This window comes from Pseudorca crassidens, chromosome 9, assembly GCF_039906515.1.
Source record: "Pseudorca crassidens isolate mPseCra1 chromosome 9, mPseCra1.hap1, whole genome shotgun sequence".
Taxonomy (NCBI): Eukaryota; Metazoa; Chordata; class Mammalia; order Artiodactyla; family Delphinidae; genus Pseudorca; species Pseudorca crassidens.
Genome location: NC_090304.1, coordinates 10,271,559 through 10,299,207, shown reverse-complemented (window position 1 = coordinate 10,299,207; position 27,649 = coordinate 10,271,559). Strand labels below are relative to the sequence as shown.

At 47.8% G+C, this 27,649-nt stretch overlaps 2 protein-coding genes across 8 annotated transcripts; one reads left to right on the top strand and one right to left on the bottom strand.

Moving 5' to 3' along the window:
- Positions 1-673: 673 nt before the first annotated feature.
- On the bottom strand, positions 674-12,175 carry CYB561A3 (cytochrome b561 family member A3). Of its 4 annotated transcripts, none has more exons than XM_067748858.1 (8): positions 12,007-12,175; positions 11,768-11,856; positions 9,405-9,512; positions 7,675-7,873; positions 4,707-4,915; positions 3,665-3,819; positions 2,781-2,937; positions 674-1,620 (listed from the first exon to the last, which is right to left on the bottom strand). In XM_067748858.1, exons 4-8 carry the CDS (start codon positions 7,856-7,858, stop codon positions 1,585-1,587), a joined length of 741 nt encoding a protein of 246 aa, XP_067604959.1. In that variant the 5' UTR covers positions 7,859-7,873; positions 9,405-9,512; positions 11,768-11,856; positions 12,007-12,175; the 3' UTR covers positions 674-1,584. The 4 variants fall into 4 exon arrangements, with proteins under 4 accessions (XP_067604959.1, XP_067604961.1, XP_067604958.1 ...); XM_067748860.1 differs by having other exon boundaries at positions 674-2,079; positions 11,799-11,856; XM_067748857.1 differs by having other exon boundaries at positions 11,799-11,856.
- Positions 12,176-12,234: 59 nt separating this feature from the next.
- Positions 12,235-18,474, top strand: TMEM138 (transmembrane protein 138). Of its 4 annotated transcripts, none has more exons than XM_067748853.1 (5): positions 12,566-12,719; positions 14,316-14,580; positions 15,655-15,826; positions 17,133-17,208; positions 17,481-18,474. In XM_067748853.1, the coding sequence occupies exons 2-5, from the start codon at positions 14,453-14,455 to the stop codon at positions 17,591-17,593; spliced, it is 489 nt and encodes a 162-aa protein (XP_067604954.1). In that variant the 5' UTR covers positions 12,566-12,719; positions 14,316-14,452; the 3' UTR covers positions 17,594-18,474. The 4 variants fall into 4 exon arrangements, with proteins under 4 accessions (XP_067604953.1, XP_067604954.1, XP_067604956.1 ...); XM_067748855.1 differs by having other exon boundaries at positions 12,575-12,719; positions 14,495-14,580; XM_067748854.1 differs by lacking the exon at positions 12,566-12,719 and adding an exon at positions 12,726-13,316.
- Positions 18,475-27,649: the final 9,175 nt, after the last annotated feature.

Here is a 27,649-nt window from a genome sequence, read left to right as displayed (position 1 = left end):
GTGCCCACCTCATGGGCACGTGGAAAGGATTCAAATGAACTGGTGAAGATAATGGCCTCAGCAGTCCAGGGGCTTACTCACTGGGAGTTACCCGTATCACCGATACGTGCATCCAACCCCTTGAGTCGTCTGCTCTACCACCAGGTGGCCTCAGCTCATCACACTTGGAAGGGGGCCACCACTTACTTTGCCCAAACTTGGCTGCAGGCTTCCTCAGCCCCTCGGCTTCCCTATTTCTGCCCAGGGTCCCCTGTCCATCAGCCACACCACAGGTCCCTGAGCACAAGGCACAGTTATCAGTGTGCACAGATGCACACACCCAGCAGCTGGGAAGGAAACTGGCATCAGACACCTGGGCTGTGGATCCCAACTCTGCCACTTCCTGGCTGCGTGACCTTGGGACAAGTCACTTACCCTTTTTGAGTGTCGTGTTTCAGACTATGAAATAGGAAACATCTCCTTCCTTGTAAGATAATCAAGTGCTCAAGGGCCATTCACTAGTAAAGACACGCTCACGAACCAGGAGTCACATGTGATTCTAAGAAGACAGTCATGCGGTTCTCTGGTGTCTTCAGGTCTGCCCATTTCCGGGTCTGAGGGTCAGAACTAGCCCGAGGCTTTTGCAAGTTGCCCAGAGCTCAGTTAACCACAGTGTCATTTCAGCAGAGAAGGCTTTGATTCTTGAAAACACATTTAATGAAAATCAAGCTTCATAAGTGAAATGCCTACCCATGTGCAAAGAGGGGGAGCTGGTCCTATGACCAAGGTGCCCGGCAGTCATCCCAGTGGCTTCTGAGGGCTTCAGCCACTTGAGAAGTTCTGTCATGGTCCTCCTGCCAGCATCTGGCCACGTGGGGTGGGGTGGACAGTCAGCCTCATGGCCCCTGCCAGGGGGTAAGGCCCACTCGGGACCCCAGGTGTCGTCATGCTGCTCGTCACCTAAGCACAGCAGTATGGAGCCTGGGACCTGGCAGGGCCCGTTTGGAGAGGGCAGTGCCAACACTTAGGAGAGGAGCAAGACGCCACCACAGTCTCGTTGGAAGAGCGGCGGCACATTCTGGCATCACAGCCGAGACTGGGTGTGCCACGCACGTAGCTATCGTGGGGGCAAGTGAGGCACTTGGACGCTCAGTGAGGAACGCCTCTGGAGGTGGCCTAGCTCCCAGGGCTCTGCTGGGTACAATGCACCATGACTCTGGCATGTTTCATGGCAAGCTGGAGAGTGAAAATAGCTGAGCAAGTGCCCTGCCGAGAGAGCAAGGTTGAACCTGCCCGGGGACAGGCAGGCAAGCCTGGACCTGATGAGGGAAAGGAAAGGAGGCTCGAGGCACCCCTGCTACTCCTCCGTGGGACAGGCTGTTCTTGGGAGAGCAGGTTACCAGGGCTCATAAGGCTGTCCGACAGCACATCAGTCATAGGGAAGGGCTGGGATCCAGGCCCCAGTTGCAGCAGCAGCTAGAAGGGCACATACAACGCACGCAGAAACAGAATGCAGCAACGGGAAACAACAGCAATGGGCAGCCAGCTCCTCAGCTTCTCCTCTGCAGAAGCAGCTCTGCCATTCTCCCCTGTCCTTCCATCGCGTCACCGTGTTCCCGCCCAGCCTCGTGTCCAGATGGGCTGGATGGAGGTAACAGAGCAGATGAAGCCTGGCCCGGCGCAGCGGCCTAAACTTCAAGGGAAAGCTGAGGAAGCATCGGCTCCCTCACTTTTCACGGTACGGACTGCACTTGATTCCCAGGTCATCTGAGCTCTCGGGGTTCTCTGCCACATCCCTAGGGGTGTGAGGGGAAATGAGCCTGACTTCACGCGAGCAGGAGCGGCGTGAGCAGCCAGGGCAAGGAGGGCCTGGGGTAAACGAACAACCTGAGAAGTCAATGCCAGGAAGAGGTGGAGAAGCCAAAGCCACCAAGGAAAGCATGTGGGCAGCAAGCTGTGGAGAGAGCAGGTCCACCACGGAGACGAGGGGAGACTGGACGAGAGCCCCGCGGAGAGCAGAGCTTCTGAAGGAGTCCAGACCGCACCACCAACCACTCCTGGCAGTGCCTTCCTGCCTCACTCCCCGCCGTGCAACAGGGCCTGGAAAGACAGGCAGATGTACACAGGTTAATGGCATAACGTCAAAATGGCCCCTGACCTGCAGGAGTCACGCCAGGCCTGAGATGCTCAGACCCCAACCTGCAGGGCGAGTCCCAGCCCACGCCACCACACCTTTCAGAGAAGCTCCAAAGCCCCTCAGCCAATACACACCCCATCTCACCATGTCCCTCAGGTGCCTGCGTGGCCAAGAACAGGCAAAACGTGCTGCAAGCACTCAAGCCGTCACCAAGCAGCCGCTAGATACGCTCCCATCCCACTAGATGAGCCCTAAAGCCGGAGAAGTATAGATACGCTCCCATCCCACTAGACGAGCCCTAAAGCCGGAGAAGTAGAAATTACCGTACACCCTCATCATGCGCAAGTCCGTCCTCGGAGAAGACAAGGCTACACTTCCCCTCGTGAAACCACAGCAATCTGGGGAGGGGAGTAACCCCCACCCTCTCCCAGCGGACAGGCCCCCAGGAGCCTGAGCCCGAGCAGCTGCGCTTGCTGCAACGGCCAGGAGGTGCTGGGCTGCCACTGGTGCGCCCCGTCAGCCAGCCTAACCCCACCTTCAAGCACCTTGGTTTCCCACCACGTTACTGGGTTGGTCTTCCTGGCAAAGCCCAAGTCTTTACTGGGTGACCCTTCCCTAGACCCGGCCCTACCCCAACCTGGAATGGGAGACCAAAACCCCATACCTGTCTTTCGGCCTGCATCCCCAGCTCTGGGCGTTTCCAAGACGAAGCCAGCAGGATATAGAGCACCAGCAGCCCGAAGACCACCACCAGCATCCCAGAGCAGTTGGCAAAGACAGCCTCACTGGGCAGCCTGGAGTATGAGTTGGTGCCGTTTCTCCTGAGGATGACGAAACAATGTGGGCGCTCAAGAAACTTTTCTACCTGCTTTTGCCCAATGCGAGACTCAGTGCCACTAACAGAGGATAAGAAAAGCTTCCCAGGACCTGCTGTGACCTGGAATATTAACATACTTTCCAAGTCTCTGCCATGACAAGTGTCTGCAGAATGCTTTTTCCCTGTGAGGAAGCTAAAGCTCCCAGACGTGAAATGAACTTGTCCAGTTACATAACTAGGAAACGGCACAGCCAAGACCTATACCCAGGTCTGACCTCAAATCTTGTTTGCTTTTCACTGCACCCCCACTACTTCAAAGAACGGAGAATGGGAGTGGTTAGGCATGCAGCCTCTAGTCCTAACACAAAGCTCTGCCACTTACTGGCTGTGTGCCCTTAGGTGCATTACTAACCTCTCTGTGCCTCTGTTCCCTAATGTATAAGTGGCAATGACAACAAATGTTGTAGGGCAGTTAGAGGATTAAATTTAAGATGTTTAGAATAGTTTCTGCCACAGAGTAGGTTCTAAATCACTTTGATGCTGGGTATTTGCTGACCAGTTTACCAATCTCAGCCTAAAGAAAGACCGATTCCATTAACCTTCCAGATCAGGAACAAGCCCCATCCCAAAAGCTTCCCTCCCTTGGATGGGTCCTATGATCATCGAGTGCATCTTCTGAAGACCCTGTTCCTCCCCCTCCACCTTAGAGTTGGGGGCTCCGTCCCACTCACAGACTGGAGAAAAGCTTCTCATTAATGCCGGAAATGACAGATGCAATGGCCAGAGAGAGGATGGAAGCTCCAAAGAAGACGTGGATGGGTTTAAGGAGGCTGCGCAGCCGCACGGACGCCCAGGGCAGCAGGAAGACCGCAAAGCCCAAGAACCACTGTGGACACAGGAAGTACTTGATTGTACTGTGTGTGACCAAAGGCACGCCAGGTCATCCCACCCACCAGTGCCTCCTACCCATCAGTGAACCCTTGCCCTTATCTCCCAGCTCAAACCTCCCATCAGGCATTGCCCCAGCACCACACCTAGCCTCCTCACTGGGGTCTGTTTGTCTTACACAAAGGAATGTAGGAATGTTACCTACATGAAATGCTTAGCTATCCCCAGTCTCCTGCAAACCCAGCCATCCTTGTTTGTCTCTGCTTCCTTCCTGTCCTGGCTCACAAAACTCATTTGTAGGGGCTTCCCTGGTGGCGCAGTGGTTGAGAGTCTGCCTGCCGATGCAGGGGACACAGGTTCGTGCCCCGGTCTGGGAGGATCCCACATGCTGCGGAGCGGCTGGGCCCGTGAGCCACGGCCGCTGAGCCTGCGCGTCCGGAGCCTGTGCTCCGCAACGGGAGAGGCCACAGCAGTGAGAGGCCCGCGTACCACAAAAGAAAAAAAAAAAAAAAAAAAAAAAAACTCATTTGTACAGGGCTGACATCAGAATACGGATACTACTTCGAGAATTGCTTCTGGTTCACAGAAAGCGGGGAGAGAAGAGGGCAGAAAAGATGATTTAGAGTCAGTGCGGTGCGTGCTGTGACAGAGTTAGCTTAGAGCGCTCCAGCACCACAGGTGGGCCGTGTGAGGGGTAAGAGCTGGAACAGGGTGAATTCGGGAACCACCAATCTCCCACAGCCCTTCAAACTGCCGATTCTACAGGATGTGCCCTGCAAGGCCGTCTCCAGGCAGTAAGCAGAGGGATATTTGGTGCTGATGCAAGTGAAGCCCCAACGAGAGCTGGCAGCTGTGGGAATCCAAAGGAGAACAGAGAGTACCCACCTGACAGGCGAAGAGGAAGACGGTGGTGATGCCCAGCCAGCTGTGCAGGGAGTAGAGATTGGGGATCTTTCTACGGCTGTGAAAGTCAAAGACGGCATGCAGCCCCAGTACAGTCAGGATGAAGGCCAGCAGGTGCATGGCTGCGTGGCCGAATTTCCAGGGCAGCTTGGGCCCTACCCATGACTGGGGCAGGCGGTAGACCAGTGATGCTGTAGGAGAGAGAGCAGTCCCTGGGCTCGGCCTCTTCCCCTGTGCTCACCCGTGCATTAGGGGAATTACCCTGACGTGATCCCAGACAGCCTCCCAACAAAAGAAGGAAATGCTAGGACATCAGTATCAACTCCTCAGCATCTTCCATCCTTGCATCATTTCTGGTATAGCCATCAACCATGAAGCGGGGAGACAAGGACCATGACAAAAGGGAGGAGCCAGAGGAGGGACAAGCTAGGAGTCTGGGATCAGCAGATACCAACTACTCTACATAAAATAAACAGTGGGTCCCTACTGCAGAGCACAGGGAGCCATATTCAGTATCTTGTAATAAGCTATACTGGAAAGAAATCTGAAAATATATACATATATATGTGTATATACATATATATATACACACACACATATATATATCTCTGAATCACTTTGCTGTACACCAGAAAACACAACTCTGTAAATCAACTATACTTCAATTTAAAAAAGGGGGGGGTGGGTAGAACAGGTTTCATGGACTTGCCATTCTGTCATAACAATAATAAATGCCACTTGTATGCAGTTTTACAGGTTGAAAAGCAATGTCACATCCATTATTTCATCTAACTGAATGAATTCTCACAACTGAAGTGAGTTGTCAAGGACACAGGCTTTAAGGTTAGATAACCGAGGTCCAAATCCAGGTTCTTCCTCTCAGCTATTTGGCATCTTCCTAAATCTCAGTTTCCTCATCTGTAAAATGGAGGCAACAATAGAGCCCGCCTCACAAGCTTCCTGTAAGAACAAAAGTGGGAGGACGTATCCAAAGTACACGGGGTAAGCTGCTATTATCACCGTCATTATTCCCATTTTACAAGTGGCGAAAATGAGACTCACCTGGGCCCCAAGGCCTGCCTCTGAATGCACGGGGCAAGGGGTCTGGCAGGAGTAAGGAGACCCCTCAGGTACGGCCCCGACTGTGTCACGGAGGCTCCAGCCCCCGCTCCCTAGAGCAAGGGCTGGCAGGCTGCCGCTCACAGGCCAGGTGCAGCCCGCTGCCGATTTTCGTGAATAAAGTGTTTTTACTCCATATGGCTAAACGTCGTTTATTGAAAAGAACATCTTGTCCCACAGCTCTGCAGAGCCACCTTTCCTCACTTGTCTATTCACTTATCACTACCACACTTTTTTTTTAATTGGAATACAGTTGATTTACAATGTTGTATTAGTTCCAGGTGTACAGCGAAGTGAGTCAGTTATACATTTATATATATCCACTCTTTTTTAGATTCTTTTCCCATATAGGCCATTACAGAGTATTGAGCAGAGTTCCCTGTGCTATACAGTAGGTCCCACGCTGTCTTAATTACAGTAGCTTTATAATAAACCTGAATAGACGGGAGAGTAAGCCCTCCAACTTTGCTCTTTTTCAAAACCACGTTGACTAATCTTGGCCCTTTGCATTTCAAGATAATTCAGTCTGATTGTCAATTTTCACAAAAATAAGCACTGAGACCATGGGGTTGAAATTAACCTACAAAACGATTTCAGGAGAATTTACATCTTTACAATGTTTAGTCTTGCAGTCCACTTACACAGTAGTATATCCCTCCATTTATTTAGGGCTTCTTTAATTTTAATACAGTTTTATATTTTTCTCTGTAGAAACATTATATGGCTTTTGTCAGATTTATGCCTAGGTAATTAATGCTTATGGATGCTATTATCAAATTATATTTGATATTAAATAATACTTTAAATAACATTAATTTTAAAATTTGTACTTATTTTTTCCCAGTTTTATTGAGATATAACTGACATACAGCACTGCATAAGTTTGTGTAGAGCATAATGGTCTGCCTTACATACATCATGGAATGATTACCACAATAAGTTTAGTGAACATCCATCTTCTTATATAGATACAAAATTTTAAAAATAGACAAAAACTTTTTTCTTGTGAAGACGACTCTTTGGATTTACTCTCTTAACAGCTTTCATATATAACATACAGCAGGGTTAACTGTATTTATCATGTTGTACATTACATCCCTAGTACTTATTTATCTTAAAACTGGAGGTTGGTACCTTTTGACTGCCTTCATCCAATTCCCCTTCCCCCCACCCCTGGTAACCATAAATCTGCTGTCTTTTACTATGAGTTTGTTTGTTTTTGGAGTATAATTGACCTACAGCACTATGTTACTTCCTGTTACAAAACACAGTCATTCAATATTTCTGTACATTTCAAAATGATCACCATGATAGGTCTAGCTATGATCATCACCATACAAAGATATTACATAATTACTGGCCACATTCCCTACACTGTACCTGTGCCTCATTTGTTTTGCAACTGGAAGTCCATACCTCTTGCTCTCCCTCACCTATTTCTCTCCCCACCCCCACCACTATAAATAAAGTTTTATCAGAACACAGCTACACGTTTCCGTGTTGTCTCTGGCTGCTCTCACAACACAGTAGCAGAGCTGAGTAGTCGCAACATAGATCATAGGGCTTGCAAAGCCTAAAATATTTACTGTCTGGCCTTTAACAGAAAAAGTTCGCCAACCCCCGTCCAAGAGTATCCATGTAGCTACCCTTCTCAGATGCTCCCGTTCGCACGACTTCTTCCTCCACGTGACACCTGGGCCCAAAAACAACCCACCCCACCCCACCCCCATAGCCCTGAACCCGACAGTAACAAAGGCCAGGATGGAGAGGGACAGCGCTGCCCTGTACGAGCCCGGGCCACACCATGTCTCCTCTGCTGACCTGTACTCACCAGCACTGTAGAACACCACCATGCCTGTAACCATGAGCACCGGGTGCCAGTTGAACATGAGGATGGTACCATCCCAGGCGAAGCCACCTTGCCAGCACGATATCCAATAGATGGTGGAGAGGATGCACATCAAGCCCAGGGAGCACAGCGCCAAGACGGACAGATAAAACCATCCCATAGCCATTCTGATCAAGCACTCCTAGAGAAAGCGGAAATCACACGTCCCTGTTGGCTCAGGCGCACCCCACACGCAGGCTAAAGGAGGTAACACTGACCTTGCTCTTGGCCAGAAGGGTGGTTCCCCTGCTATCAGCCTGGGCACTGTCCCATGAAGCCTTGATGGCTGGGTGAACCCAATCTCTGGTTATGAACAATGAGTGAGGCCCCGCCCCAGCACCTGGCAGCATACAGGGCAGCCAGCTTGGGCCTAGGGCTGGCCCTGGAGAGAGGCCTCCTCTGCTGCGGCTCGATGCCAAGGCTCTAGATCCAGAGCCCTAGGATGCGTCTCCCCTCACAGGACCAGAAGGTAAAGAATTATAACCCCACTCCCCATGAAAAGAAAGGACAGAAATCAAAATCCAGGCTAGATCACACAAATGCCCAGGGCTTCAGTTCTAACGTAAGGAGGCAAAAATCACAATCTTCACACTACTATTAGGCCACTTGGGAGAAAGTGCTATAGGATCCCACTTCTGCAGCAAAGTTCTTCCCCAGACTGTGACCTCTATGGGCTAATCCTCCCACTGGGAGGTAAGGTGGGGTCTTCAGAGTCCCCATTCGCCACACCTTTAATTGAGCAAAAGCCCCCAGCTGTCTCCAGACCTGAAACTTCTGCTTTCTCTTCTCTGGGGAAAGTCCAGAGGAGAAAAGAGGAAGCAAGAACTCATGATCTAGAAAGCAAGAGTTTATCTTGAGGTTCCCACGTGTACCTGATAAACTTAGAAACCAACCCGGGTTTCAGGCATGGTGAATGCCTAGCCCCCTAAGCAGCTGCTCTTAAAATTTATTTATTTATTTATTTTTGGCTGTTTTGGGTCTTCGTTTCTGTGCGAGGGCTTTCTCCAGATACGGCAAGCGGGGGCCACTCTTCATCACGGTGCGCGGGCCTCTCACTATCGCGGCCTCTCCAGACGCGCAGGCTCAGTAGTTGTGGCTCACGGGCCCAGTTGCTCCGCAGCATGTGGGATCTTCCCAGACCAGGGCTCGAACCCGTGTCCCCCGCACTGGCAGGCAGATTCTCAACCACTGCACCACCAGGGAAGCCCAACAGCTGCTCTTAAAAGCCAGGCTGGGCTTCCCTGGTGGCGCAGTGGTTGAGAGTCCACCTGCCGATGCAGGGGACACGGGTTCGTGCCCCGGTCCGGGAAGATCCCACATGCCGCGGAGCGGCTGGGCCCGTGAGCCATGGCCGCTGAGCCTGCGCGTCTGGAGCCTGTGCTCTGCAACGGGAGAGGCCACAGCAGTGAGAGGCCCGCGTACAGCAAAAAAAAAAAAAAAAAAAAAAAAACAGGCAAGTGGGCGTGAGTTGGCAGGCAGTCTGCAAAGCCACAGGACACCCCTGCTTTCAGCATGGGCACAGCTCTCAAGGCAGGCACACTGCCCCGTGGACTCAGGCCAAGAAGCTGACACAGTGGCTTCCTGCAGTTGAGGTCCCTCAATCTGAACCAGCTAACAGAGAAGAGGCCCCTAAAATCAAGAACTCCCAAGAAGATAAAACACTTGACCCTCACCTTTATACCTACTGGCAGGCTGACAGAGTGGTGGCCTGGACTCCAATTCTTATGCTCTGAGGCTCCTTAAGCAACTCACTTAACATTTGTAGGACTCAGTCTTCTCATCTGAAAGAAAACCATGGCAATAGGATATAACTTACTGAAAGGCAGCTCTGAGCAGACACCACACCAGAACCTTACACACATGATCCCATCTACTCATCTTGACAACCCCGTGTGGAGTTATCCCCATTTTATAGATGAGGAAACTAAGGCTCAGACAGACTAAATAGGACCCAGTAAGTGGGCAGGGAGTTTCAAACCCTTGTCTATTCGGTTTCAAAGCCCATGTTTTTAATTTGACCACAGGTTGTCAGAGAGTCGAGAAAATGTATGTAAGGACATTGTGAGAGTACAGTATTATAATTTTCTTAGTATTGTTACAGCATTTCATCCTAACGACTAACAAAAACCTCAAGCTCATGGCCCCCATGGCTGCCCAGGCCTCTCAGTGTCCCCAATTCCATGTCGTGCCAGCTCTCTCCATGCCAGGTGTCCACCTAACCACAAACAGATGCTAAGCTGTCACAAAGAGATCCAAGGTGGCAGTAATCTTTGAGAAAGTAAGATCTGAGGTCTGGGGGAAAAAATAAGCTTCCAGGAGGTTGGAGAGAGAAAACCATGCCACCTGATTTCTAGAAGCTTTCTACCTTAGCTACTGAGCTCAGAGATTTGCTACCCAGCCTCAAGAGTTATCCCCTTAGTTCCTGTAAGGGCAGCAGAAGTTTCAGGTCACCAGAGGTTCAATCATCCCCCCCAGTGAAGTGTCAGCACAAAGGAGCTCTCGGTCAGCAGGCTCCATCCACTGAATAATATCTACTTTTTTTCCCCCTCCCTTTGTAAGAGGAAAAAAGAAAATATAATCCAAAAGGGATCACATCTACCCCCCTAGAAGAGGTCCTGGATTACTGCTCTGGGACAGACTTGGAAAAGACAATGGGGACACTTCCCTAACAGACGGCTGGAATGTTTTACCAACAGTACACAGACGAGCCCTCCCTCTGCTCGAAATAGAGAGCAAAAGGAGAGAAAAAGGAAGAATGCAGTGAAAATTGCAATCCAAATGCTAAGAATATCCTCTCATTTATTCCAAGGGAACAGGATGTGCTAAGATTTCAGGATGTGCCCACCAGTCCTATTCTGCCCTCACTTGTAGAGACGCATTCTAAGACAAAAGTCGGCAAACTCCTGTAAAGGGCCAGAATGGTAAATATTTTAGATTTTGCAGGCCATACGGTTTGTCACAACTATGTCATCAACTCTGCTGATGTATTGCAAGAGCAATCATAAATAATACCTTCACAAATGAACATGAGCTATGTTCAGAAAAACTTTATTTATGGACAAAGAAATTTCAGTTTTTATATTATTTCCACATGTCACAAAATATCATTTTCTTTTTTTTTTTTTCAATCATTGAAAAATGTAAAAACCATTTAGGCCAGCCAGATTTGGCCTGTGGGTCATGTTTGTTGACCCTGATCTAAGGAGTCTACTCTCCAACGTAATATACTTCTCAATCCCTTAGCAAAAAGGATTCTCCCAGGCTGCACTAAAACAGATCAGGCCCTGGTGTAGGAAATGGGTATATCCTACTTGGCCCTAGCCTTAGGAAAAGGCTCTATTCCAAACCCTTTCACAATTATTTAGAAGTGCAAATAGATGAAGGAACAGGAAGTCTGTTTGTTGCTCCCACTTCTCAGATGAATGGTGCGGGCTTTAGGAATCCTGAGAACCAGATTTAGGGCTCAAGTCCTGAACTCTTATCTTACGGATCAAAAATATTCGGGCCCAGGGCTTCCCTGGTGGCGCAGCGGTTGAGAGTCCACCTGCCGATGCAGGGGACGCGGGTTTGTGCCCCGGTCCGGGAAGATCCCACATGCCGCGGAGCGGCTGGGCCCGTGAGCCATGGCCGCTGAGCCTGCGCGTCCGGAGCCTGTGTCCCGCAACGGGAGGGGTCGCAACAGTGAGGGGCCCGCGTACCGCAAAAACAAAAAAAAAAAAATTCGGGCCCAAAGAAGGAAAGTGACTTGGCCACGGTGAGTGGCCGAGCTGGTACAAGGCTCCAGGTTCACTCCCCCTGTGCTCCAAGGACTCCTCACTTCCAAACGCAGCTTCGTAGTCAGAGACTCAGGAGTGAGGGGCCCTAAATTCCACTCAGGAGGTAGATAAGCAAGGCCCTCCTTAGCACCTGAGTGATTACAGCCCCGCCCTTCGTACGGCCTCTGGTCGGCCTCAGGTGTCCAGAGTAGGGTTCCAGGAACCCGGGGACCGATCCCTGACTCCTCCGCCGGGACCAAGATCCCTTGGTCCCAGCTAACCTTGGGTGCAAATTAAGGCGAGGGGCTCCACCTGCTGACTGCGACTTCCGAAGAGCTTCTGTGCTTTCCAAAGAGCTTCCTTCCACCACCTGTGTAAGTAAGGGCACAGAGAACGATGTCCATTTCGTAAAAGAGAAAACTGAGGCCGAGCGAGGGGTCCCGACAGCGCGAAGCGAGGCAGTAGCAGATCCAGCACTCGAACCCAGGTCCCTGAACTCCCAGCCCGGGCTCTTTCTCACCCCCGAACCACAGTGGAACGCAGGGGTACTGGGGTCTCCGAGACCCGCCTCTTGCCACCCGGCGCCGGACCCGCAGCTCCCGAGGCTCCTGGGAGATGGAGTGAGAGACTCTCAAGAAGCCCCGCTATCACCAGTCACAGCCGCTCTACAGCCAACTGGCGGGGCCGCTCTGTCACCTTATAGGCTTGTAGCACTTCCGGTCGCGCGCGCTTTGCGCGCGCGGCCGCCTGGGAAATGAAGTCCAGAGCCGCGGGGTGGCCGGCAGATAAGGTGCTGACACTAACTCCAGTTCCTCCACGGGCGTTTCTTCCCCAAGCCCGGGCTTCCAGGGACCAGGAACGCCGTCACGGATCGGTCCTGTCCCTCACCCCCACCCCCTCGATTCCGTGGAAGCGGAAATGTTCGGGCCGATGCGAAGCTTCTGGCCAGGGGCTGGCCCTCGGCAAGTCCGCACGCGGGGTGGGCGGGAGGCCTTGGCCCGCAGCTGGGAGCCCCGGAACAGGGCGCAGTGACGCTGAGAGAGGGGCGGGCCCAGGAATGCGGGGACCGAAACATGGCGACCGAGCTGGCCAAAGAGCGGGGAGAAAAAGCCGAGGACAAGCGGGTAGCACGGCGCAGACGGAGCCCGCGTCACCCATCTACTTCCGGAATTTAAAACCGGTTTCCGGAAGCCAGGACGGTGTCCCCGTGACAACCGACGTTGGGCCTTCTAGGTGAGAACGCTGAGGAGGAGTGGGTGAAGTGGCCAGAAGTCGGAATTTTGTTAATTGCTTTGGTTTTGGTTTTTTGCTAAGGCAGCCCTATTTTAAAGTGGATTAGGAAGGGTGAGGAAAATTACTCAGGGGACAGAGAGAACGCGGCAGATAGCGGTGGACAAACTGCGAAGACCGCTTCATTACCTTGGGAATCACCGCTGCCCTAACCCGACGTGAGGGTCATCCTTCCCGTAGAGATGGCGGTGGGCGGCTCTATAGAACGGATCCTCACAGCAGCCTTCTGTGGTGGCCTGTGAAGTAGTAGTTAAGAGCACGGGCTTTGTTTTCACACCTAGTTGTGAATCCTGGCTCTGCTCACCTGCAACATGGAGGAACGACTTGAACTCTGACCCTGTGTCCTTGCCTGTAGAATGAGGATAATTCTTGCCCACCTTGCAGAGTAGTTGCGAAGATTAAAGGAAATTGTCTTGGTTGACAAATTTATCATGGTGTCGGTATGTAGCTGGTAGCTATCGATATTATTTGATGAATAAGGAGACTCGGTTCAGAGAAAAGCACCTTCGTACATCCACTAAAGTGGGACTTCTCCATCAGGTGAGGTGGACGAGGTTCCGCAGCTTCTCAGAGCCTCTGTGTAAAGTGGGGTAATAAGCGTAAGAACTGCTGCTTCTCAAGATGGGTGTAGGATTAAATAAGGAAATGAATATGAAGAGTTTGTAAACCGTAACATTTTACCGATATGAATTTAATCGTTCTGTAACACTTCGAAGCATTTTGAAATTTGTTCATAGATTTGATCCAGCTGGAGGGGGTCACAGGACACCCCCAAAGCAGCTTCTGGGTCTTGGAATAAATGAAAATAAAAGCCCAGCTCCCCTTACCTGGTGCCACTGTGTTGCTACCATAATCGTAAACGTTAGGAGAGCACTGTTTCCTCTCAGCTTTTTCTGCCTGCACCACTTCCCGCTTCTCCTATGCCAGCATTTGTTTTTCCCACGTAGTTACATATAAACCTGTCAGTTATGTAAGAGGCAGCTTTGTGCAGTAGTTAAGAGCACAGACTCTGGACCAAGACTGCCTAGATCTGAACGCTAGCTCTGCCACTTATTAGCAATGTGAACTTGGACAAATTATTTTACCTCCCTGGGCCTCAATTGTCCCCTCTGTAAAATGGGGAGAGTAATAGTGTGTCTTCTACCTCAAGGGTTATTGAGAGATTTAAGTAATGTTAGCACTTAGAATTGTAAGCAATATTGTAAGTGATATACAAAGGTTTTGCTGCTGCAGTTAGTAATAGAATTAGTATTGTTACATGACCAGACAGTCACTGCGTGTAGTATCCCTAGATTGCTTTGGACTCAAAAGTGTTTAGAAAGAGCTGTACATCTAGAGGGTTCCGGTCATGGAAAAAGGCCTGAGGGTGAGGGTCCCTGGAAGGAGTGACTAGTTGGGGTTTTTCTGTTGTTGTTGGTTTTGTTCGTTGACGTATCCCAAGCACCTAGAATGGTGCCTGGTACATAATAAGTCCTCGGTAAATATGTATTAATGAATTTCTAACCTCCTTTTTTTTTTTTTTTTTTTTTGCATCCGTAGGCCCTTGTCTGAGAGCAAGGGAAACAGCTCTGATTCTGAGGAACTATAGCTTCTCCCTCAGTGCCTGGGAGAGTACTAGGACTGCTTTCTGGGAACTGTGGAATGTGCCCTTGGGGGCCCAAGATAGCAGAAGGAAGATGCTCCAGACCAGTAACTATAGCCTGGTGCTCTCCCTGCAGTTCCTGCTGCTGTCCTATGACCTCTTTGTCAATTCCTTCTCGGAGCTACTCCGAATGGCTCCCGTCATACAGCTGGTGCTCTTCATGTAAGTTCAGTGGGTGGGACAGCTCAACCCAAGCAGTCTGAAGTCCCCGACAATCATAATTTAGCATTTTAAAGTTATTAATAGAGAAATATCAGGGAGAATAAAACTGCACTTTGTCCTGGGTACTCCATGGTCCATAGACATGTCATGGTCCATAGACATGGGCCTGTTTTGATATACTTCTAACAAGGGTTTGGGACACAGGGAGCAGTGCACATTGAAAGTGAGGGCCAGATTGCTGACACTGTCATTTTCTCTATCTTCGAGTAGAAATATTGTCTTACGGTGCCATGAAAGAGGGTTACAAAATGTCAAGTAGGGCTTCCCTGGTGGCGCAGTGGTTGAGAGTCCGCCTGCCGATGCAGGGGACACGGGTTCGTGCCCCGGTCTGGGAAGATCCCACATGCCGCGGAGCGGCTGGGCCCGTGAGCCGTGGCCGCTGAGCCTGCGCGTCCGGAGCCTGTGCTCCACAACGGGAGAGACCACAATAGTGAGAGGCCTGCGTACCGCAAAAAAAAAAAAAAAAAAAAAAGGTAATTTCAAATAGTAATAAATGTTATACAATGGATATAAAGTACCTGGGGTGGGGAGCGAAAGGCTACTTTAGGTAGTGGGGTGAAAGAAAAGTCTTTTTGAAGAGGGGACATTTGCACTGAGACATGAGACATGAATGGCATTAAGGCAGCCAGCCGTGCACAGATGAGGGAAGGTGCATTGCTGTCTTGCTAGAGGAAAACGTCTGACAGGACCAGGTTGTGTGACAGACAGGGCTGGCATTTTCTGGATACAGGGAGGAAACTAGCTGCTTCTCACAGGTGCCTGGGAGCTTTGTTGAGTGGGGAGTGTCAGCAGGAAAGCCTTGTCCATAGACTGCCACTCAACTGATGGGGCCAGCGGGTAGTTTTAGCTTTGGGTCATTTGGGGTCCAAAACCCAAACTACCTCTGGGGGGGTTTCAGAGGACTATATATAACAAGGAAGGACAGACTCCATGGTGTCCCTTAGGACTCAGGGCTGGCTCTTGGGTCCTCCCCAGGCCTCCATTTGGCCGTCCTTTTGTTTTCTGTGTCTGCAGCATCCAGGATATTGCAGTCCTCTTCAACATCATCATCATTTTCCTCATGTTCTTCAACACCTTCGTCTTCCAGGCTGGCCTCGTCAACCTCCTCTTCCATAAGTTCAAAGGGACCATCATCCTGACAGCTGTGTACTTCACCCTCAGCATCTCCCTTCATGTCTGGGTCATGGTAAGAGTGAGGCTCTGAATCCTTAAAGGGCTAGGAATGTTCTTCTGTGGGAACCCAGAATCTCTGGATGTTTATATCTCACAGAGTCCTTGATAAGAAACAGATGAAATGAATGTGGTCCAGCCTGAAGCTGGACACATGAGAATTTCATAAGGCACTTTTATTTAACCTTATATGTTGAAGAACAGCCTTATCCAAGAGTCCAGGGACACTTCTGGAACATTCAATTCACTTTTGCCCCAAAAGGCCTGCCAGGGCTAAAACAGGAAGTTGAATCTGTTTCATCGTTAGCTGTTTGGGCAGGTGAGTGTTGGTACAGCATATTCTTAGGCATCAGTGTCCCGTGGGAAATAGGCAGGCGTGCCGCTGGCCCTTCAGTGCTGCATGCCCTCTGACGCATCCCCATCACTTACACTAGGAAAACCGACCCCCAAGATGCCTCCCTTTGGTTCTAACATAGGCCTCAGAGCAGATCTAGTTTTCATGGTTTCAGATTTGTTTTTTTTTTGTTGTTGTTTTGGCCACATGGCATGGCTTGGTGGGATCTTAGTTCCCTGAGCAGGGATTGAACCCCTGCCCCCTGCAGTGGAAGCACGGAGTCCTAACCACTGGACCGCCAGGGAATTCCCTCAGATTTCTTCTGCTTCACAAATTCTTCCATCCCTTTGGGTATTTCATGTGCTTCTCATGTACTCATTTTATGGAACATATTAAAACCTCAGGGTTCTCTAGTCATTTCTTTACTAAAGGTGCCTTCTCGGACCAAACGTCCCGTTAGGTTGCCCTTGTGATTCTACAGAGAGCACTAGAGCTCACAGGGAAGAAGCAGAGCAGGGCCGAAATCTCAAGGTGCTTCCCGGAGAGGGTTGTCTCTGCTCTGGTTCCTGGAGCCAAATAGCCCTGGCTTTGTGCTGTGAAGCTGTTAATCTGATTAAACCCTGAGTGCACCGAGCCTTTATCTGACAGGAACTGAGCCTGAGAGTTCCAAGGCAAGACAGTGACCATGCTGAACTCCTGAGATGATGTGTATCATTTCTCCTCGGCAAAGGCTACGGGATTAAATGGAATAAATGGCTTAGTTCAAACTTCCTCCCTCAGAGTTACAAGAATTTTCCCTCTGTAGCAAAAAAAAAAAAAGGGAACTTGAGGTTCCTTTGAAAAGCACTCCTCGGGCTTGTGGAAAGAAAGAATGGGGGTGCATTAGCCTGCTATTAAACCAGGTGGCATCTCTGCAGCTAACCAAGTTGGAGATGTGAGGGCCTCATCTAGCCATTCACATTTCTCTGTGTACTCATATCTCCTTCAGAACTTACGCTGGAAAAACTCCAACCGCTTTGTCTGGACAGATGGACTTCAAACGTTATTTGTATTCCAGAGACTAGGTAAGGACCAGAGCATCCTCAGGCCTCACTTTGGTCCCACCTGTGGCTCTGGCAGCCAGGGCCTTGATCCTGGCTTCCCAGCCCATCACAAGCAGCGTGGGATGAGTGGGACAGCCACACCAAGAGCAGGAGAGACCACTGCCCTCTGCCCTTCCTGGGAGTCACTGGGAAATCATGAGGCAGGGCCCCTCAGCCTCGTCCGGTTATGTTCTTACCCTGAAACAAATACTCAGGAGCATCCCTGAGGCTTCTTTTCTGTTTATTATCCACAGCGGCAGTGTTATACTGTTACTTCTACAAACAGACAGCTGTGAGACTGGGTGATCCTCGCTTCTATCAGGACTCCTTATGGCTGCGCAAGGAGTTCATGCAAGTCCGAAGGTGACCGCTTCTTATCACACTGATGGATGCCTTTCCTTCCTGACAGAAGCCACGTTTGGGGCTCTGCAGAGGGGATGGTCAGCCCTGTGCACTAGGAAGCAGCTTGACATTTCTAGGACAGGCCCAGGCCAGTTGTGTTCAGCAGTTGAGAAGGAAGATCCTCCCTCTAGCAAATGAAAGTGTTCCCTAATACAGACTCCCGTACATCATCCCTTCCCGGCCTCCTGCCGCAGTTCTGCCCCCTTTCCTTTCCTGTTCTCTACCCCTCTTCCTCACAGAGGGCTCTGTGGCTTTATCCTGGGGAAGCTTTCCACTGAGCCCAGTACAGGAGGAACTCCCAGCCCCTGTTCCGTTTGCACTACACACTGATGACTGAAGGATGCAAAGTGACTTTTCTGGGCTCCTGACTGATCACACCTCAGACATTTAGATTTTATACCCAAGGTACTTTTTCTACATTTTATAAATAGGAAGTAAATTCTTTACCATAAATGATGGCGTCTCTGCCTCGCTAGATCTCTTCGTGGTTAAGAGACATGCCAAGTCCTAGCCTTAGCATCTACTTGGTCCAGTGGCAGATGGAGCCACAGAGCAAATACGGACATTTACTGAATCCCACTGTGAGGACAAGGTGAAATTCGGGATGTAATTTGATGCCCCACCCCCATCCCTGGAGTTCCAGACTTCTGTGTTTTATTCAGTCTCTCCCCCTGTCAGAGCCCTAAATTGCCTTCAGAAGAGTAAAAAGCTTCCCTAGACTCTTTTGGCAAAAGAAAAGTTTGTGTGCCCATAGTATCAGTTTTCTACTGCCAGAATAATGTTGTGTAACAGACCCAGCACCAACCTTCAGTGGCATGTAACAATAAACAGTTCCATGGCTCTTGAGTCTTGGGGTTCAGCTGATCTGTCTGGGTTTGGGTAATTTTTGCTGGGCTTGCACATGTGTCTGTGGTCAGCTGTGGGTCAGCCAGGCAGGTGTGATGATCTTGAGATCCTTGATTCTTGGCTAACTTGGGCTGGCCTCAGCTGGACTGACTCTGCTTCACATGACTTATCCTCCAGCAGACTTGCCTGGGTCTGTTTATAGACAGTGGCAGGGGAGCAGGAGAACAAGCCCTAGGGTGCAATCCCATTTCAAGCCTCTACTTGTATTGTGTCTCCAGACTCCCATAGGTCAAAGCAAGTCATGTGACTGAGCCCAGTGTCTGGGAAAGTGCTACAGAGTTTCCTGGCAAAAGACATGGATACAAAAAAAAAAAAAAGGACATGGATACAGAGAGGGCCATTAATTCAGTCAGTCTACCCCCACCCAAGAAAGTTGCTCTGTGAAACTCATTATTTGGAGATACTCTAGCCCAGGAGTTAGCAAACTTTCTGTAAAAGGCCAAATAGTAAATATTTTAGATTTTGAGGGCTGTGTGGCCTCTGTTGCAATTACTCAACTCCGACATCTTGTAGCATGAAAGCAGCCAGAGATGACACATAAATGAATGACCTATGTCACAAAATATTTTTCTTTTGGTTTTTTTTTCAACCATGTGAAAATGTAAATTTAATCTTAACTTGACCATATAAAACAGGCTTGACCATATAAAAAAAAACTTGACCATATAAAACAGGCTAGATTTGCCCCCAGGCCATAGTATGCTGACCCCTGGTTTAGAAGGCTGGAATGAAGTTCTGGGGAAAGAGAGACTAGTTAATCAGCCATGCTGTCCAGATTTATCAGATTTTTTTTTTAAAAAGGTACAGTGTTCAAAGAAAATACCTAAGATCCCATATCCTATAATTGGAAGAAGCGATCTAAAAAGTCCTAACAAAGCTACTGTCTATACTTACTATACCTTCATCTGTACAAAAAAATGACAATAGCCCAATTTTTAAAATATTTTCATAAAAGCTCTTAATAGGAATATTATAATCCCCTTTGTTCATCACAATCCCTGAAAGGCAATTTTCTGTGTCCCAGAAGGAACCAGGGCTAGGCCGTCCTCTGTAGTCTGCAGCTAGTGAGCACAAGCAAATGCCTGTTTCCTCACTCACGGTATAAATGGAACTTTGTGGCCCCAGGAGTCTCGGGGCAGGGGTGGTGTTCCTTCCTTCCTCTCTCCTCCCTCCCTCTCTTCCTTTCTTTCTTTTCCTTAATAGCTAATACATTCATGTGATACAAAATTCAAGTTATAAAAAGTTTTATGCAGTTATTCTTCCCACGGCTATATCTCAACCACCGAGTTCCTTCTCCCTCCCCTCCTTGACAATCTACATTTACTTAACATACCTCTTACAGACAACAGAACATTTCAGAAACATTTTTACAAAAGGAAAAACTTGCCATATCCAACCCCAGTTATTTATTTCAAATCTTGGACAGTATGTATTCATATTCTATACACAGTTGTGATTATGGGGAATAAGCCATAACATAGTTTGCTTTTTTTTTCACTTAGCAGTAGGAATATATTTTTAAGTTGTGATATAAATTGACTGCTTGGGGACAGTCAGTTTTCAAAGATCAGAGGAAGAAAATAAACACTTTAGAAGTGCTTAGAGACTTTTAGTAGCATGGAGTTCCTTCTGGCTGCCCAATGCTCTACTCAAGAACTAGAAAAACCAGATAAAATATAAAAATTGTCTTTATAAAAGGCCTTAGAGAATTCCTGAAGGAAAGAGGATTAAAGGGCCTAAATTTTTGAAGTAGAGCGAATCATAGAGACGTGAGCTGAAAGTTTGCAGCACATTTTCCTGTGGGAGCATTTGCTGACTCGGGGTTTGAGCAAGAGGCTGAGAATCCAAGCATGGCCCAGACAAGAGGGTTGCAGCCGGGGACCAGAGAAGCCAGCTGAGCTTAGTGCTCTTGTGACACTGGAGGAGCAAAGCTGGGCACTGGAAGAGGCTTAAAAACAACACATTTTCTGTTCAAGATACTTACCAAATTCTGAAGCTGTGTAGGGCCAGAGGCTAAGCCTCAAACCTCTGAAAAGCAGAATCGAATTTTTGGCACACTTAGTGTGCTGATGATTAGAATTCAGAACCCACCAGGGGAGGGGACTGGTGAACACACAGGGCTTTCAGTTGCAAGCTCAGGGGGGCTCCTTACTAGGAACAAGGTGAAACAGGTAGACTGTGGCTTATACTCACAATGTAGCCACAGACCATGTAGTCCCTGAGTGGATTAAGGTGATCGGCCCCCATTCCATTTGCGTAGCAGAGGAAAGAGTGGAAGAAAAAACATCTAGAGATGCTCTAATTTTTTTATACACAATTTCTGGATCTAATAAAAATTACTAGCAAGTCAAGAGATACTATTTAAAACCATAGCAAAAGTATAAAATAGAAACAGGTGAGCCAAATATTGGAGAAAGTTGACAAGGAGTTTAAACTATGATTGATATGCTCAAGAAATAGAGGGAAATATGAAGGAAAGAGATTAAATATTTAAACTACACCTAGGGACTTCTAATAATGGCTAAGATGCTTGGGAATGACCCCTCCACACACAACAACTGTAAAACCTGGACATAATACGAAAAACAGCTACTACAGACACTGGAGAATGAAGGGAAGCGGAAAGTTTGGTGGGGAGTTCACACTCAGAAGAGGATTGTGCAGAGAAAGCTCCCTGTTTTTGCTGCTTGTAACTTAGCAGCTGACAAAGTGGTAGGTACAATAGGCTGGTGGAAAATCACAGTTCGAGTACTGAGCCAGGGCAGCTGAAGCCCCTGGAGGGAAAGATGGGAGTCTCAGAAGGGAAGAGCCAGAGAGAGAGGAATCCCCAAGTTCTGTCTGCCCACATCTCTGCCCAAACTCTGGACCACAAATGAGCCAATCAGACTCAAGGCAGCTCAGCTAAAGACTGAACATCTAAACTAAGATTGGAGCTGCCACCCCATAAGTGTGATTTGCACTGTATATCCACCCAAGCTAATTGCCTAATAAAAGAAACCATCACTCTTTGGAGACATAATAGAAACCAGAGTCTCCACAGTTAACATTGAAAACTGACACCAACACTGAGGTGATCCAGATACTGGAATTAACATACCAGGTTATTAAAGCAGCAATGAAAGTATGTTCTCAGTGAGTAAGAAGATAGGCAAGCTACCTACCTGAGCATAGAAACAAATGACTTGAAAAATAGAAATGCCAGAAATAAAAGTCACAGTAACTGAAAATTTTTAAATTAAATGGATGGATTTAACAGCAAAAGAGGTGATTACAGAATGGGTCAATGAACTAGAAGATAAACCAATAGAAATTACCCATGCTGTAGGACAAAGGAAAAAAGGATTTTTTAAAAAGACTCACAGACCAGTTAGATAAGGTCAAACAGTCTGACAGATATGTGATTGGAGTCCTAGGAAGAGAGCAGAAAAAAATATTTAAAAAACAGTCAAAAATTTCCCAAATTTGATGAAAGAAATTTACAGATTTTAGATACTCCACAAAGCCACCTTGAATAACACCGAAAGGCCACGTCTAGGAACGTGATACTCAAAATTACTGAAAGCTAAAGATGAAGAGCGAATCTTGAAAGCAAGAGAAAAACAACACACCACATACAGAGGAACAACCATTAACAGCTGCCTTCTCACCGGAAACCAGAGGCCAGAGGACAGTGTAACAACATCTCTAAAATGCTACAAGAAAACGAAGGTCAACTCAGAAATCTAAATTTATCAAAAATATACTTCAAGAAAGAAGTTGAAATAAAGACATTTTCAGATAAAACTAAGAGAATTCATTGCCAACAATCCTACGCTGTAAGAAATGTTAAAGGGGTTATTTGGCTTGAAGGGGAGTGATAACAGAGGGAAACTCAGATCCTCAGAAAGAGATGGAGCACATCAGAAATAGTATCTGGGTAAATATAAAGACTATTTTTAAATGTTTTTCCTATTAATTTTTTTATAATACATATGAATATAAGATGCAAATTTTTTTTCAAGTACACAGAATATTCGGTATAAGCCGCATGCTGAGCCATGAAACAATTCTCAGTACATTTAAAGGAATAAATTAAAAGGATAAAGAGTATGTTCTTTGACAATAATGGAATTGAGTTAGAAATTAGTAACAATAAGATAGCTCGGTGGTTCAGTCGAAGTCCAATCAGGAGATAGAACCACCCAGTAATTTAAACATGGCAGGGTTAATATATAGAATCATTAAGTTATAATAGGAGAACTATAAAGATGTAAAGAGAACTCTAAAAGGGTTCCTGAGGCCTGAGGAACCAAGGCCCCCACCCCCAAGCCTGGGGTTCAGACCTCATGGCAGCCTACTGGGTGGTGGACAGGTTCACTGGCTCGCCCAGGCCAGAGCTGGTTCACAGTTGCCAGGCAAGAAACAACCCTCGAGGACACAGGCAAGCGTAGGGACACAACCTACAGGCACCAAGCCCAGAGCACACAGTTTCCACATAGGGAGGATCCCAGGAAACAGCCCTCCAGGGCACAGGTGAGCCAAGGCTGTTGGGCAGGTGCACCAAAAGAGTTGGAGTGCCCTGTGTGCTCAAGGCCTGGAGTGTATGATGTCCACGCAGGGCATGGAGGACCATGAGAATCTACCCTCTGGGGAGAAAAGCCAAGGTTGGCGAGCAGACACATGGAACTGGGGCACGGCTGTGCATACACGCTGTCCATGCCTGGAGGGCTTTGGGAAGAACAATCCAGGGCATAGATAAGGCTGAGGGGGCAAGTGCACAGAGTTAGGGAGTTGCCACGGGTGCAAGGCCTGGAACATGCAGTATCCTTGACAGGAGGGCCACAGCAAAGTGGTCACCGGGTGTGAACCAGGTTTGCGAGGTTGCCGAGGGAGCGCCTCTCTTGGCATGTGGCTGGAGGAGAGCACCACCCGATATTCTAGATGTCCCCTTACACAGGGCACTTGCACCCCTAATAGACCACAGCGCGTGAGCAAGGAAAAGCACACCAGAGCCCACTGGATCCAGGAAGACAAGCCCTTTCGTTCCTTCAGTATCCCTCCAGCACCCTCTACTGATAGAGAGTGCTCACTGTAAGGGAGAAATGCTGATTCCAGTACCGCTATCGCAGGACAGGTTCTGCAGGTGAATGTGGAACTAATGTCCATCTTTTTTCATGCACCATTCTACACATATTTGAACTTCTGTATTAATTACTGTATTAATTACTCCACAAACTTTGTCGTGGTCCCACTAAATGTTCTATTACCTAAAGATTAAATTATAAAGTTGGGGCTTCCTTGGTAGCGCAGTGGTTAAGAATCCGCCGGCCAATGCAGGGGACACGGGTTCGAGCCCTGGTCTGGGAAGATCGCACATGCCGCGGAGCAACTAAGCCCATGCGCCACACCTACTGAGCCTGCACTCTAGAGCCCGTGAGCCACAACTATTGAGCCCATATGCCACAACTGCTGAGCCCGTGTGCCACAACTACTGAAGCCCATGTGCCTAGAGCCTGTGCTCCACAAGAGAAGCCACTGCAATGAGAAGCCTGCACACCGCAACGAAGAGCAGCCCCCGCTCTCCACTAGAGAAAGCCTACATGCAGCAATGAAGACCCAACGCAGCCAAATATACATAAGTAAAATATAAATAAATTTATTTAAAAAAAATTACAAAGTTGACCTCCAACAAATTGTAAATAGAGAGGTAAAAAGGAGAAAATGGTCAGTATATACAAATAAACACATGCATACAAGAAGCAAAGAAGCATACACAAAGCTACCACAGCCCTCGTTTTTGTAATTGGTCATTTTTTTAACCGTTCACAAGGTCATAGTTAATATCCATGGCTTTCTTCTTCAGTTGCCCATTCCATATTTCCTTTGCCCTCAGCTAGAGCTTCTGCTGCTCCGGGAGCTCTAACTGGTAGAGCGACCCAAACCCCCATTCCTAAGTGATCTGAGTCCTACTTCTGGGGGCGGCCATGGATTTACTAATAGGTGCCCCAGAGAATCCTCTGGGTTCCAGACAGTCCTCCTTGCCTCCATTGTGTAGCAGCAGCCCAATTTCCCCTTGGGACTCAGATCAGTCATTCCAACCAGTAGGTTGGAACCTCCTCCCCTTTTTGGGGGGGGGGGCATTGGTTTAGTGGCATAAGGACCCCAAATTGGCCAGGTGGCAATCTCATTTTCCAATTCAGTGGTACCATTGTTGTGTCCCCTTATGGAGTATTACTCACTTGGGAACTAAGATCTCCAAATCAGCAGGCTCAAATTTCTCAGGATAAGAGGCAAAAACTCTGTGGGTGCGTTATTAGGTATAATAGTGAGAGGAGTCATTCCTCTCCCACCCCTGATTCCTGGACCCATGTGTGCTGGCCAGGGGGTTGACAGCACCATATAATAGTCTCTGATTCGAAGACATACTTCATTCTGTAAATTAGAAGCCCCATCCTTTCAGGGTGTTGTCTCCCAACTGGTACCATGACTGAGCCTTCAGTAAACGATTCTACTTTTCAATTAAACCACCTTATTCCAGGCGAGGTATAAGCCCATTGCCACACTTCCTTTGCTGTGAAATGAGGATCTTGATCAGATGCAATGCTGTGCAGAATGCCCTGAGGAGCACAGCATGTCTCTGTTGGGAGGACCCCAGGAAACTTCACTTTTAGGAAGTGACCCAAGGCTGGTGGGCGGGTTACAGAGGAACTGGGGCACTGCCGCAGAGGCGGAGTCTGGGGAGTGTGGTGTCCACACCAGAAAATCCCTGGGAAACAACTCTTTGGGGTGCAGCTGGTGGGCAGGGGTACATAGGGGATCAGGATGCTGCTGCAGGTGTGAGGCAGAGGCAAGGTGATCACCTAAGAGACCAGTGAGCCCCACACCCCCTTGACATGCAGCTGGGGCAGAGCACCAGTGGAAGTCCCCACACACAGGCACCTCTGATAGACTGTGCAGCAGGAGCAAGAAAAATCAAAACACAGCACGCTGGAACCAGGAAGAAAAGCCCCTGTCTTCCTGCAGTGTTCGTCCAGCGCCCTAACTGACAGAGCCTAACATTGTGCTCGCTGTAACGGAGAAACGCTTCCAGTCTAGTCCATTAGCACAGAATAGGTGCGGAAGTGTTTATCCGGAGCTGAGGAGCAATACGTTGGTAACTGCCACACTAGGAAACCATTACATACTTACAAGTTAAATAATACGCTTGTAAATAACCATCGATCAAAGAAGAAACCATAAGAGAAATTAGGAAGTACTTTGAACTACATTGTGATGAAAATACATTTTAAATGCATATGATGCAGCTTTCATTAGAAAAGAAGAAAGATCCAAAACCAACAGTCTAAGTTTTCACATTAAACTAGAAAAAGAGCAAATTAAGCCCAAAGTAAGTAGAAAGAAAGAAGGCTAAACGTAGAACCAGAAAAAAACAAAACATGGGTAAATAATAGAGAAAATACGAAACTAAAAGTTAATTCTTTGAAAAGTCAGTTGATTAATCTTCAGCTAGACTGACCAAGTGGAGTTTATCCCAGGAATGTAAGGTTGGTTTAACATCTAAAAATTGGACTTCCCTGGCGGTCCAGTGGTTAAGACTCTGCTTCCACCACAGGGGGCACAGGTTCCATCCCTGGTCGGGGAACTAAGATCCCCCAAGCTGCATGGCGCAGCAAAAAAAAAAAAAAAAAAACCTAAAAATCAATGAGTGAAATTCACCAAATCAGTAGAATAAAGGGGAAAAAACATTTGATCGTTAATTAGCTGTATCTGTGACAAAATTCAACACTCATTCATGATAAAATTTCTCTGCAAACTAAGAATAGTTAGCATGTACCAAAATTCCAGACTTCAGAAGGAAGCAGGTGTTCAGCATAAACCACATAGTTTGTGCTAACATTTTAGAGACAGTGAGCCACTTTGGATTGGTGGAAACCCTTCTGAACGAGTTCCCAGACACCAGGCAAAGGCCAACCTTGCAAGTAGAACTTTCTAAGGAGAGCAGTCTCAGGCCTGCTATGTCAACTCTTTTCTGTTCAATATCACAACCATATTGGTTTTTTCCAGGAAGGTAAGGTTGATTATACCTTTGCAAATCAATGTAATTCATAACATTAGCAGAATAAAGGGAGCAAAGCATATGATCACAAAGACCCAACGCAGCCAAAAATAAAATAAATTTATTAAATAAATAAATACTTTCCCCTGATGTTAGGAGTAAGACAAGAATATCCATTATCACCACTTCTATTCAAAATTATACTGAAGGTCCTGGCCAGTGCAATAAGGTAATAAAAAGAAATTGAAGGTACAGGGATTGAAAAGGAAGAAGTAAAACTATACTTTCTGATAATGTGATATTATGTACATTAAAACCCAAAAGAATCACAAAAGCCTACTAGAAATCATTGATTTACCAAGGGCACTCACTGGATGTTGGGAGAGGCAGCCTGCCTTGGTGCACACGTTTTGGGTTTTTTAAAAAAATTATTTATTTTATTTATTTATTTTTGGCTGCGTTGGGTCTTTGTTGCTGCGTGTGGGCTTTCTCTAGTTGCGGCGAGTGGGGGCTACTCCTCATTGTGGTGCGCGGGCTTCTCATTGCAGTGGCTTCTCTTGTTGTGGAGCACGGGCTCTAGGCATGCGAGCTTCAGTAGTTGTAGCACATGGGCTCAGTAGTTGTGGCTTGTGGGCTCTAGAGCACAGGCTCAGTAGTTGTGGCGCACAGGCTTAGATGCTCCACGGCATGTGGAATCTTCCTGGACCAGGGCTCAAACCCGTGTCCCCTGCATTGGCAGGCAGATTCTTAACCACTGCACCACCAGGGAAGCCCCTGCATGTTGTTTTTTTTGTTTTTTTGTTTTTAACTTTTTATTTTATATTGGAGTATAGGTGATTAACAATGTTGCATTAGTTTCCGGTGTACAGTAAAGTGATTCAGTTATACATATACATGTAGCTATTCTTTTTCAAATTCTTTTCCCATTTAGGTTGTTACATAACATTGAGCAGAGTTCCCTGTGCTATACAGTACATCCTTGTTGGTTATCCATTTTTTTTTATTTTTTTATTTTTTCAACTTTCTCTATAGTTTACTAAGAAGTCAAAAGAAAACTTTTTTTTTTAACATCTTTATTGG

Coding starts and splice junctions, on each gene's coding strand:
- CYB561A3 (XM_067748858.1), bottom strand. CDS start 7,858: ATGGCTATGGGATGGTTTTATCTGTCCGTCTTGGCGCTGTGCTCCCTG. Junction 4,916..7,674: donor GGTGGTGTTCTACAGTGCTG/GTGAGTACAGGT, acceptor TCTCTCCTACAG/CATCACTGGTCTACCGCCTG. Junction 1,621..2,780: donor GGATGCAGGCCGAAAGACAG/GTATGGGGTTTT, acceptor ACCTCCATCCAG/CCCATCTGGACACGAGGCTG.
- TMEM138 (XM_067748852.1), top strand. CDS start 12,241: ATGAAGTCCAGAGCCGCGGGGTGGCCGGCAGATAAGGTGCTGACACTA. Junction 12,720..15,654: donor ACCGACGTTGGGCCTTCTAG/GTGAGAACGCTG, acceptor CTGTGTCTGCAG/CATCCAGGATATTGCAGTCC. Junction 15,827..17,132: donor CCCTTCATGTCTGGGTCATG/GTAAGAGTGAGG, acceptor TATCTCCTTCAG/AACTTACGCTGGAAAAACTC.